The sequence below is a fragment of the Pteronotus mesoamericanus genome, unplaced genomic scaffold, assembly GCF_021234165.1.
Source record: "Pteronotus mesoamericanus isolate MK-2021 breed Mesoamerican mustached bat unplaced genomic scaffold, CSHL_Meso_final contig_72, whole genome shotgun sequence".
NCBI lineage: Eukaryota > Metazoa > Chordata > Mammalia > Chiroptera > Mormoopidae > Pteronotus > Pteronotus mesoamericanus.
This window is the reverse complement of record NW_026555242.1, coordinates 2,079,386-2,092,640: the sequence shown is the minus strand read 5'-3', so window position 1 is coordinate 2,092,640 and position 13,255 is coordinate 2,079,386. Positions and strand designations below refer to the sequence as shown.

The window sequence follows — 13,255 nt, the reverse complement described above, 5'->3', positions numbered from 1 at the left end:
TCTACTTAGCCCCAGCTTCCTTGTTTGTAAATGAAACACAAAACCATCATCTACTTCACATCTACATCTGGCCTAGTCAAAGAAGTTTAGGAGATAAGGCAACAATTTGGGGAACTATTCTGAGAAATAAACCACAAACAGCCTTTAAGACATTTTCAACATCATGACTGCTGCTGCAGGAACTAGTCCCTGGGCTTTATTCTTTGAAAGTGATCAGACAGAAAACAACTTTGCAAGACAGTGTATGAGAAAAGAGACCAAAGGCCCACAGGGCTAAGCCTGACAGGGAGCTGCACAGGGTTCAGGCCGGGCTGGGAGGGCCCATCAGGTGCTTCTGATGGGGTGTGTTTAAAAATTATTCAGTTATTCACTGGGCCCTAACGTTTCATAGGATGAATTTCCTCCAAAAAACTAAGCTTATGGTTAAGAAAGCTAAGTAATTTTCTAGAAGTTTCACTGCTTAATTTGGTGTCTTAGAGTCTTAAGCGCACAAAGGCAATTGGGCAAAAGCATCAAAACAAATGTTGATTAACTCATCAGCACTGTCCCAATAATAAGGTAAATTCTGGTGACTTTACTTGCAACTGTCACAAAGAAAAAAAAAAGTGTAACAAGTGAATATGCAACTTTTTTTTAAAAGGGGAAACATACCAGCTTAAGAGCTTACCTATTAACTTCACAGCCTCCCCAAAGTTTCAATTTACTTTGTTTTTTCTCAAATATTAAAATTTAAGACTTCAAAAAAAATTTAATACTGTCTAAGAGGCAACTGTCAAGAAGTACACACCATATTTTAGGTTTTATTTACATGGAAATGTCAAATTAGTGCATATTTTATTTTACCTAACCTCATAAACAACACCGACGCAAAACATGAAAGAGCAAGCATTATTTTTTATTTGTATTTTTTGATATTCCCCAACCCAGCCTCCAGGAAAACAGGTCCATCAAAGCATATACCGAGTTATTTGCTCAGAACATGGACCCAAACAAAACCAACTAAAACACACAGATTTTGGTAGCAGAAAACCATCACAGAACAACAAATTTTTCTGGAGACTACTGCTGCCTGTAACTTTAACTGGATATACTAAGCCAGGATTCAACTATCTAAAAAATAAATCTAATTCAAAAGAGCTAATCTTTGCAAACTATTACTTAAATGAAATGACAGATTTTAAGACCAGCTAAATTGCAGGAGATTCCAAGGGGTACACTCATAAAATCAAATCTCCATCTCATTTGCAATTTTTCTTTAATCAATCAAATATTGCAAAATAAAAATCTGCTTAGTCACTTCAAATATCTACTTTGCAAATGAAGGTTTGCCACCAAGTACAAATAAAGTTCAATTTCCTTTGGGTTTTTAATATACTCTAGACCTCTGTAATAGATTTTAATCTAAGAGGCACAACAAATGACTCCCAATGTTTTTAATCCAAGTATGATAAATGGAATTTGTACTAAATTAGTATACTATGAGCAGTTCCCAAAACTTCATGATGTATTTTCAATTCTCCAGTAACTGCAAGAATCGGCTTCCACATATTAGCAGCAGCAGGCTACATGAAACAGCATGGGCTTAGAGATGTCTGATTTCAACAGCCTATTTCCTTGGGGTAGAAGAGAAAGATGTGGAAACATTTCTCATCAGCCACATCAACCTTTACAGTAGAGGTAGAAATATGTGCCAAGTCAGAGGACGTACTCTACTTGAAAAGCATCTGTGATGATCACTTAGTGTAAACAGAAGCATTTAGAAACTAAAAGTTCCTGCTCAGACACTATTTCCTCTTTCCATCCATCCTTGAAAGTAGCCATTTTTAGGTGCACTGCACCTTGACTTTTGAAACAAGTATTAATATAACTGTGGACAATAATTAACAACAGTTAACTCTTTAATGACCACTGCAGATATGCCCATGCTTTATCAAATTACTCTGTACTGATACAAAGTCAAAGCTGACTGCTGCACACTGGTCTTCGATCTATCCAGGCCAACATTACTTTTCTCTGAGACCAGTAGGAAAGAAAACACTCCACGTTCAGTCCCCTCCCCTTCAGGCTGCAGCAACGCCTGCATAACTACAAAGACGACTTGTCAAGCCCTCAGGCTCATACCAATCTCGGCATGAGCAATAAAGCCATGAAAATTGAGAAAGAAGGAAAAACAAATCAGGAGAATATGCAGTTATAAGCTGAGGATGATGGAAGGTGACAGAAGATCAAAGGTGCCATCTTCCTGATGGGCAAGAAAGAAACAAAATACGATGTCCAAAATATTATATTAGAAAGTATGAGCACTTATGAGGAACTAAGAAAGCTAACTATTCAGAAAACATAGGCAAAGAGGCCAAAAATAGATTAAGGAAGAATCAGCATCTGTATCTGGCATAAATAAGCAACTGCTATCCTGCCGACACCCTCAACTACACGTAAAAAGAGAAAGGCCATGTGTGGTGGGCAGACCATACCACTTTCTCCTGAGGTTGGGGATGGTGGTGGGGTGGCAGCAGTAACGCTGTGTTTGTCCCAGACTGTCTCCAAGATACCTATATACCAAGAAAGGAGAAACTGAGTTTAAGAGAGAAATAAAGTCCAACATATGCAAATCAGATTTAGAAAAGCAATTTATTGATATCTTTGATCAAACATCAGCGTCTAAACATCCCTCTCTCAACTGCTGCTTTTTTTTTTTAATTCTCACCTGATAATATGTTTATTGATTTTAGAGAGAGAGGAGGTGTGGGGAAAAAACATCAATGTGAGAAATTCCTATTGGTTGCCCCCTATACGCACCCCAACCAGGGATTGAACCCACAACCTATGTATGTGCCCTGACCGGGGATGGAACCTGCAACCTTTTGGTGTTTGGGGACGACACTGCAACAAACTGGCCAGGGCTTTAACTACTTCTTGGACAGCACCACTTGGCTATTCCAAACTCAATTTTCCTCCCCTCCACCCCCAAATCCGCCTCTAATCCTCTTATTTTCCCCACCTATTAAATAGCAGCATTCCATTATCATCTCAGCAAATGGCCTCTGCTCTTCCCATCTCCTCTCACCCCCACCCCTACACTCAAGGATTCATCATACTGAACTGTTTGTGGTTCCTTCCAGTTGTGTCCTTCCCTTTCTCAACTTTTGACCTGCTCTCCTCCTCCAGAATCCCAACTTGACCTTTACACCAGACTAACCGCTACCTCTCTAGTCCTCAGAATTCCACTCAGCTGTCATTTCCTCCAGGAGGTCTTCCTGTCTATCAGGTTTTGCCTGCACATAAAACATACCTCTACTATAACTATTTGCACATAAAACACACCTCTACTATAACTATTAAAAGGTTTGTTTGTTTTCTGAAACTGTCTTTCTCCCCTACTAGAGTATATATTACTAGAGGGCAGGGACTGTGTTTTATTCCTTTGTTTCTCCTTATAGAACCTGGCACCTATGATGATCCTAAAAGCTTTTGAAAATATTTCGTTCTCAAAATATTTAATATAATGGGATGGATAAACCTATAAATATCATACTATGTGTAAGAGGCCACACACAAAAGGTCATATATTGTATGATTCCATTTTTATGAAAAGTCCACATAGAAAAACCTAGAGACAGACAGTGGGGTGGGGTGGGATGTGGGGCATTGTAAATGCTTAAAATGGATTTATCAGACATGATCCCTAACGGTAACAATTTAACAGAGGTGACAATCTAGTCGAGGTGTCAATAAGTGCTTTGAATAAATGCTGAGGGTTGGGTTTCCGCCTAGGGATCTGGAGAAGGATGGCGGCAAATAACTAAATTACTTTTGATCAATCATTCTTATAACCAATGATAAGTGCTCACTACATGCCAAGCACTTTTGTAAGACATACAAAAGAAAAAAGTTCCTAGACATCCAAAAAGAAACTGGGTAGAGGAGCTGAAAAGCAGAACACTTCTTTTCACTAGAACATTTTCAAGCAAGCCCAGGCTCCTGACACCTCTTGGCCAGGCTGTACCTGCATCTCCTAACAAGCAGGCTCCACTGGCAACACAGTGGTCAGCCTTCCCGCTCAGGATGCTCCACTTTCTTCCTACTTCCTGTCTCATTCTGAAGTTTGCTTTCTGTTATTCCTATACTTCATATATTGTCACGGGGCTCTGATAAAACAGACAAGACGAGCCCCGGCCAATGTGGCTCAGTTGGAGCGCAGTTCCATAAACTCAAAGGCTAAGAGTTCGATTCCAGGTCAGGGCACATGCTTAGTTTGCAGGTCTGATCCCCAGTCAGGGTGCATACGAGAGACAACCAATCGTTTCTCTCTCTCTCTCTCTCTCTCTCTCTCTCTCTCTCTCTCTCCCACCAGCCCCCTAAAATCAGTAAGCATGTTCTCAGGTAGAAATAAAATTTAAAAAAACAAAAACAAAACAGACAAGATGGCAAAGAAAATGCTGCATAAAACTACAACCTAGCACATAGGGCACTGATTACACACCTTGTCTCACTTCCCCCACACATAATTTGAAATTTTTATATCTTCCTAACCCTCTAATTTCTCCTGATCTTAAATACAAATTATTTTAAATAAAGTGCTTGGCACCCACCTTACTTAGACTGCAAAAATAAGCATTTTTCAATCACATTCCTTTGACATGGTCATACCTCATTAATCACAGTTAGAGTGAGGACCAATTAATGGAAGACTTAAAGAAAGTAAGTTACAAACATTATTTGAGATCCTACCATGTGCTAGACACTAGGCTGGTGCTGGGAATATAGCTCCACATTCTTTGTTTTTATGCTCAGTCTAGTAACAGCTAAAACAACTGCTCAAAAATACGGAGGGCCAAGGCCTGAGCTCTTGGCATCTCAGGCAGGCTTCTCTCTGTCTTTTGGCATCACCTGTGCTCACCTGTCAGTAGGCCAAGCACTGTCTGCACCTGGTCCAGCAGCAGCTTCCGCAACTCCTCCTTCCGAGCCACACTGAGGTCCTCACGGGGACAAGCCAGCTCTTCTGAAGTTGTCTTTAACATGATCAGCCCAAGGGGGGTTGTCACAGGGGACTGGATCAACTGCCAGGGAAAAGTAAATTCTGAGCAAATTGTTTTAGGCATTAAGGTACAAAGAGGACTGAGTAACATTAAACCTGTGAAGTACACCTGTGTGTTTAATCTTACATGAACAGGTTATATAAGTCAACACTTTAGAAAAAAATGACGTAGAAAGTGTATTTATGTACCTCGTTTAACCATTCAAAATATATTCTCATCTTATTTTGAAGACAAAATGCTAATACCATGAACTTAAAAATGACAACAATGCTCTTTTACACCTGACATACAATTTTTATACATGCCCAAATTCTAAACACTGCCTTGGTTACTTTGCCCAGGTTAATGTGTTAGTTATGTGTCAACCACTTTGTGATATCTTTTCAACATTCAGGTGTTAAATCAACCTTACGTTTCTAAGCTTTGTATGCTTCATGTGAGTTCAAGATTAAACATGTGGCAGGCAGAAACATTGCATAGACATTATTAAACTTTAACTACAGCTATGATTTTGCAAATACTATGTAGCAAATTATTTTTTTCTAGCACCTACAATATCCACTATACCATAAGAAAGTTTCCTTAAACACGAAACAGAAGAAAGGTACACCTTCAATAGCATAAGACTACTTATATCTTTCTAATCAATTTCACAAAATCCAAAACACTACTTTTGTATTTATTTTCTGATTTTCAGAAATGATAAAAGCAAATGAGTTAATTCTCTGCTGAGTTATATGCTACAATCTGTAAAAGAGCAATTTAAGAGACATGATCATTTTCTTACATCATAATTAACTCTAAATGCAGTTTAGTCTTTGATACAAATAAATTTTTAAGTTACTCAATCTACAAAATATAAGCCTAAGGAAGAAAGACACCAGGAACTATACCCAGATAGAATGTATATTCCCCACTTCAAGAAATATAGGGCAGCCTTCTGGTCAAGACGGTGGCATAGGTAAATGTAGTACTCACATCCTGCCGCCACCATATCAAAATAACTAAACTACAGAACCATTATTCGGAACTGCCTGAAATCAAGCTGAATAAAAGTTGTACAACTAGGGATTTAAAGCAGCCACATCAAGACTGGTAGGAGGGGTGGAGACACAGAATGGGCTGGTTCCACACCCACGTGTGGCATATAAAAATGGGAAGGAATATCTCAGCTGCAGAGATTCCCCACCCCACCAAGGAGCAAGGGGTCCTAGTCCCACACCAGGCCCCCAAGCCCAGGGTTCCAGTGCTGGGAGGAAAAGGCCCCCTAACTTCTGACTGTAAAAGCCAGTGGGAATTGAGGCTGATTGAGACAAAGGGCTTCTGGAGTCCCAGGCAGTTCCTCTTAAAGAACTCAAATTCACTCTTGACTCACTCTATCTGAGCTCCAGTGCTGGGATAGCAGCTGGAAAGGCACCAGGGACATACAGGTGAGAGCTGGGGGACCGCTCTCTCCCAGACAAAAGTGCTGGCAGAGGCCATTGTTCCCCTGATGAGCCTTCCCCTCACAGAGACTGACAGTTGGGTGCCATATCTGAGTTTCCATCAACCTGGCTATCACTGTCCTGCCCTGGTGAATCCCTGAGAACCCACCCCACCAAACCTGCCAGCCCACCCAAGCTGATTCCAGTGCCCTTTCCATATAAATGGCCTGTCTTGGCTCCTGCTTCAGACTTTCCTAAACTCTCTCAAATAAGCAGCATCTGGCCTCAGCATGCCCCACACCTCTCACCAAGTGGCGCCAGGTCCAGCACTAGCAACAGCCACCTGTGGTTTGTAGCTTGTCCTCTTCTGGGCACCCCCAAGCCCAGCACAAATAGCATCCATCTGCAGGTGGCTCTGTTGCTCATGCAGGGTGGCCCCAAGAAGAATACAGGTAGCAGCTGACTTTGGCCTGCACCTTCTAGAAGGTCCCAGAGCCAGCGGACATGGTGGACATCTTCAGACCATGTCAAACCACCACCCAACCACCTCCAAAGAAACACACTCAAGTGGCAGACTCAGCGGGCACCGAAGCCCAGATGAATTAAGTCCTGCTCTGTGGGGGATGGGCCCCCGCATAGCTGATCACAGAGGTTGGTAGTCAAAGCCAGTCCTTGCAGTAGATCAGCTAGCCTAGGGGTAAATCCCTCCCACTGATGAGAGAACAGCAATTACAGCTCAACTACAACAAGAGGGTGTACACAGCCCACACTGGGGTGGGGAAGACAATTGGAGTGGCGAGCTTGGTTGATGGAAAAGGTTGTGCCACTGGACCCTACAGGACACCTACTACATTAGGCCACTCCACCAAGCACAGAGGATGTGGCAGTTCTACCTAATACACAGAAACAAACCCAGGGAGGGTGCCAAAGTAAGGAGACAAAAAAACAGGTCCCGAATGAAAGAACAGAACTCCAGGAAAACAGAGACAAGCAACCTAACTAGATGAAGAGTTCAAAATACTGGTTATAAGGACGCTCAATGAACTTAAGGGATGAGTAGTTGAATTTAAGAGAGAACTTCCACAGCATAAAGAATGACATGGAACCCACCTACAAAGGTATGTCTGTGGTTCGCTATCTTTGGACAAGTAAGAATTGGAGGCTAAGAAAGATGGACTTGAAAAAGTCTGGGGCCAGCTTGCTCCCTGCAGGCTCAAGATTAACCAGCCCACATTAAAAAAAAAAAAAAAAAGACATGGAAACCATAAAAAAGAACTAGTCAGAAATGAAGGATAAACTAACTTAAATGAAGAATAAATTACAGGGAATCAACAGTGGAGTACATGAAGCTGAGTAACAAATCAACAATTTGAAATATAAAAAAGAAAAAAACACCCAATCAGAACAACAAAAAGAAAAAAGAATCCAAAAAAAATGAAAATAGTATAAGAAGCCTCTGGGACAACTTTAAGCATACCAACATTCACATCATGGTGGTACTGGAAGGAGAAAAGAGAAAGCAAAAAATTAAAAGTCTATTTGAAAAAAATGACAGAAAACTGGTAAAGGAAATAGACATGTAAGTCCAGGAAGTACAGAGTCCCAAACAAGATGAACCCAAAGAGGCTCATACCACACATATCATAATTAGAATGCGAAAGATTAAATACAAAGAGAGAATGTTAAAAGCAGCAAGAGAAAAGCAGTTAAATATGAGGGAGCTCCCATAAGACTGTCAGCTGATTTCTTAACAAAAACTTTGCAGACCAGAAGGGAATGGCAAGAAATATTCAAAGTAATGAAAAGCAAAGACCTACAAGCAAGATTATTCTACCCAGCAAAGCTGTAATTTAGAATGAAAGGACATATAAAGAGCTTCCCAGACAAGGAAAACCTAAAGAAGTTGATCATCACCAAACCAGTACTACATGAAATGTTAAAAGGTCTTCTTTGAGACCTGGCTGTATGGCTCTGTTGGTTGGAGTGTCATCCCATAAACCAAAAGGTCGCGGGTTCTATTCCCACTCAGAGCACATAGCTAGGTTGTAAGTTCAGTCCCCAGCTGTTCCTTTCTCACACTGGTGTTTCTCTCCCTCTCTCTCTCTCTCTCCGCTTCCCTTCCCTTTCTCTCTAAAATCAACACACACGCCCTCAAGTAAGGATTAAAAAAAGATCAAAGAAAAAAGTTCAAAAATATGAACAATAAAATGACAATAAATACCTATCTATCAACAAATGAATCTAAAAAAACAGAATAAACAAAAAAGCAGAACAGAAACAGACTCATTGATACAGAGACTATTTTGACAGCTGCCAGACGGGAAAGGGGACTGGGGGGAGTGGCTGCAAAACGTGAAGGGATTAAGAAGTACAACTTGGTTGTTACAGAATAGCCATGGGGATGTAAAGTACAGCATAGTGAATATAGCCAATACTATTCTAACAACTATGTATGGTGTCAGATGGGTACAAGATTTATCAGGATGATCACTTGATAAGTTATATAATGTCTGATCACTGGAGTGTATACCTGAAACTAATATAATATTATATGTCAACTATAATTGAAAAATAAAAAGGTTTAAATCAAAAAATAAAATTAAAGAAATGCAGGCACTTTTCTTTGCCTTGAAAACTCTTCCCATTGCATAACTAGGAAAAGTTCATCCCCAAAGAGTAGGAAAAGTACTCAATCATCGGAACTTTGATAAATTCAACTGCCCTCAGAAGCAGCATTGTGTAAAAACAGTAGCAACTAATGGCATATTAAAAATGCTCTCTATGAGTAACAGGCACAAACTAGAATTTTGGTGGTGAACATGCAGCAGAATATACAGATATCAAGTTATAATGTTGTCCACCTGAAATTTATTATGTGAATGTTACCTCATTTTTTAAAAATGTTCTCTATTAAATCAGTTCTCTTGAACACTAAACCTTCAAATACATCCTCCAAAAGTTATTTCTTCATTTTCTACAAGTTTGGACTATTTCTAACACAGACTGAAATTCAGATAATGCAGTAAGGAAGGAACAGAAAACCCTCACCTAACAGTTTTTCCTTCCATAATAAAGTAGAATTAGCTGACCCTTCATGAGCACCCTTTCCATTTGAAAGCCTTTGGGTTATCCATCCATATTTTACAAGATTTCCATTACTTCTCACCTTTTATTTCTTTCTTTTCTGTTGTGTCTCTATTTTCCACCAAGCCCTCAACCTTACTCTCTCAGCTGGAAATGACTCCTAGTACCAAATATTATATTTGGCAATACACTTTCCTATAGATATGAAATGCTTCTGTGCTCCCCAGTAATAAATTCCTGTAATATCGAAAGTATGTCTTAAAGACCTCCTTTTTATCATCATTTGAGAGAAGGGAAACAGGCAAGAAACATGCTGAAAATGAAAGTTATTCTTTATTAGAAAGAAAAGTTTGAGAAAATGTTTAATTTTTACTTCTCACTAGTTTTGTGTCCAGAAGGGTTTTATTAAAATAATGTTTTCCTTTACTGTCTTCACACATATAATTTAAGCTCATAACAGTAAGTTATCTCTAAAATTTATTTTAACAGCAAACAAGCACCATTAGGTTGAAAATCAAGTTCAGGTTCTTAGTGTGAGCATCTGAAAAGGTTCAACAATTTTTATTACACCACTAACCAGAGGAGAAAATGCAATTCTTCCCTATGCTGCTTTTTGCTTGCTCCTTAATTATCTGGCCCAGGCACAGTGTGAACACAGACCCAGCTCAGCAGATTTCAGGAATCTGAAGAACAGACTTTCCAGAAAGGTGTGGTATGTGTGCTAGTGTATGGGGGAGGGGCAGGTAGAGAAGTAAGTTTTGATTTCAACTACTTCCTTCTCCAGTGGCCTCAAAAGGGTAAAACAACACAGAGAATTGCAAGCACCTTTCTGGGGCCCTAAAACAATTCCTCTCTGCCTGGTATAGTGGTGGTTTAAACTGCATAGATGTCTCAACCGTCACTGAGTTTAAAATTTTTTAAACTTAAAAACTATGGACCCCAAACTGCAAGCAAACCATGACGGAACTGAGTCCAAAGAACCTTTTAGATGGCTTCATCAAAGGATCATATGATTACGAAGTTGACTCCAGAACCGGTTTGGTCTTGTTTACCAATACCTGAAGAAAAGGTTCACTTTATTATCATTGTCAGAAATGTCAGCAACTGAGCGCTAATCACTCTTGACATGGTTTTCATGCCACTGACTGGTTCTCATGGGAAATAAGCAGCAGAGAATTAATACAACTGGAAAAGATTTTAAAGATCACTTAGTCCAATCCTCTCATTTTACAGAGGAACTGGAGGCTCACGTAAGCGGCAGGAGTTGCTAAAACCAAAAATGATTTCTGACAAAAGTGGTCACAGACCCCAAACCTGCTCCCTCCCAGTCCAGTGCTGTTCTCACTATGCAGTGTTTCAAAGTCATGAAGGCTGCATGAGATTAAAGGAGTCATTTTTGAAGGGGTAGAAAAAGGGAAGGGTCGGAGGGCAAAGGAAGGCAATTAGCCTTTTTAAATAAATCTCCGTGAACACTTCATCTAAGTACACTCTTTCATGTCTTCATTTTTCATCATTAATTATACTTCAAGGGTCGGCAGGAAATGTCTATTCTTCATTAAAGGAACTGATCAGAGCTGGATGAAAACATGGCTCTTCCTTACCTGCTACTGGCAGGACTGTGGCTGACTAATAACTCCACTGCTTCCTCTCACTGGACATGCCACTAACCAACCCAAGAATGAACTCCAACGTTCTTGGTCTTCTGCATCTCCAATGGCCTTCCCAGGAACCTCATAGAGAGCCATGAAGAGCCACCACACTGTCCTCAACTTGGAGTGAAGGCAAGTGAATCAGAGAGAGCCAGCAAAGCTCCTCACCCCATATCCTACCATTCCAGGCCCCTCAGCTTCTGGTGTCATTCCTCAGATTCTCTGTACTTGCTGCTCCCTCTGCCTAAAACAATGTTCCCCTGGATACTCATGTCTCACTACATCACTTCCACTCAGGTTTCTGCTCAACTATCTGCTTGTCAGAAAACTTTACATGATCGTTCCATCTAAATAACATGCCCTGATATTCCCCTTCTCCTTACCCTGAATTTAATTTTTGTCATGATACTTTAATTACCTAAAAGCATTTATTTGCTTATCTTCTGATGCCTCCCCCTTGAGATTATAAGCTCCTGAAGATAGGACATTGTTATTTGTCCATTACCATACAGCCTTACCATATACTTAGCACATAGCTAGGATTCAACAAATAGCTTACTGAATGAATACCGTATTTTGCCATGTATAATGCACACTTTTTGCCCAAATTTTTGAGGGAAAAATAAGGATGCACATTATTCAAGGGTAGTACCTGAAATATCTTGTATCTATTCTTGTGTTTTGTAATGATTTGTTTCATAAAGTTTCTTGTACCATAATATGTTCAAAAATAGATGCTAAAATTCCTTTATAATACAAAAAACAAATATCTAAATATATATATAAGTCACTGAATTAAAAAACTGAAACAATTTTTTTCCTGAAAGTCTGAGCCAAAAACATGGGTAGGCATTATACATGGGAGCGCATAACAGACAGCAAAATACGATCAATGCATGAATCTACACTATCAATTCAATAAAACTCTGAAGGAGCAAACAAACAAAATGAAATTGAATAAAGAATTTGTGTGCCACTTTGACAGGCAATCTGAAAGAAGCAATATTGATGCTGGATTTTTTTCTTTTAATTGCAGTATCATTCAAATGGATTGTAGGAAGAACAGGCAGACTGTTAGAAAATGGTATTGTTCTAGAAAATCCTGAATCACTGAGATAATAACCAATTTTTTTTAAAAAATGTATTTCTATAAACTGTACATTAACACCCACTTCCTGCACGCTCAAGACTGTCTCAATAATATGAAAATGTTTCCAGTTGTATCACATGATTCAAATGAACACCTTCTCCCTCTTAGCTTAGGTCCCACCTATTTATTCCCTGATGACTTCCAATCCTGATCTGTATTTCCTAGTCAGACCTCTTTCCTGAACCTCCGATCCACATTTTGTAATGTCTCACTAGACAGATTTTAAATACATACACAATTTTAAATACATTTTCTGCCAAACTGAATTCACCATCTACCAAAATACATCCCTTCTTTCTTCACCTCTGGCCTGGGAAATCTGCTCAATTCCTCCCTTCCTTGACCCTGACCACCCACTGACCAAAGCCTCTTGACTCTGTCTCTTAAGGGCCTCGCCCCCATCCAACAGGCGGGCCTCTGCTTGGCTCAGGTCCTCCTCAGCTCAGTCAGACTTCGCCAACAACAGCCATACTGGCCTCCTTCACTCCAGCTTCACCGCCCCCGCAATCCAGACTCCACGCTATTGCTAAAGCTGTCATTCCAACATGAAGATGTGACATGTCTTCTCCCTTGTCCAAACTTGTCACCAAGCCAGGACCATCCCGGCCTGGCCCCTGCTCATCAATCTAGCCTCTAACTCTGTACCACTACACCATCTCTCATCTCATTACCAGCCACACAGAAACCTACCTCAACCCCTTGAGTCTAAATTCTATGCCACCACTGACTGCATTCTGCATATACTTCCACTACAGTAACTACCATATTGTTGGGTAATTATTGTTTGCACAGCTATCTCCCCACTAAATTATGACTACAAAAGGCCTCTTCCTTGCACTCTAACACCTGACACAATATCTAACAGACTTTCAAATATTTGCCGAACAAAATTCCACAAGAGTTAACAAA

At 40.0% G+C, this 13,255-nt stretch overlaps 1 protein-coding gene and 1 non-coding gene across 2 annotated transcripts in view; one reads left to right on the top strand and one right to left on the bottom strand.

The window, feature by feature from the left end:
• Window positions 1-13,255, bottom strand: part of XPO6 (exportin 6) — a 115,319-nt gene that overhangs the window by 63,408 nt on the left and 38,656 nt on the right. Inside the window, exons 5-6 of the mRNA XM_054582781.1 lie at window positions 4,901-5,060; window positions 2,475-2,552 (exon numbers count right to left, since the gene is read on the bottom strand). Coding sequence (XP_054438756.1) covers window positions 2,475-2,552; window positions 4,901-5,060 — 238 coding nt within the window. The remainder of the gene's footprint in view (window positions 1-2,474; window positions 2,553-4,900; window positions 5,061-13,255) is intronic.
• Window positions 7,569-7,699, top strand: LOC129078147 (small nucleolar RNA SNORA38). The gene has a single exon (XR_008529935.1). It is a non-coding gene; the product is annotated as a small nucleolar RNA SNORA38 (small nucleolar RNA).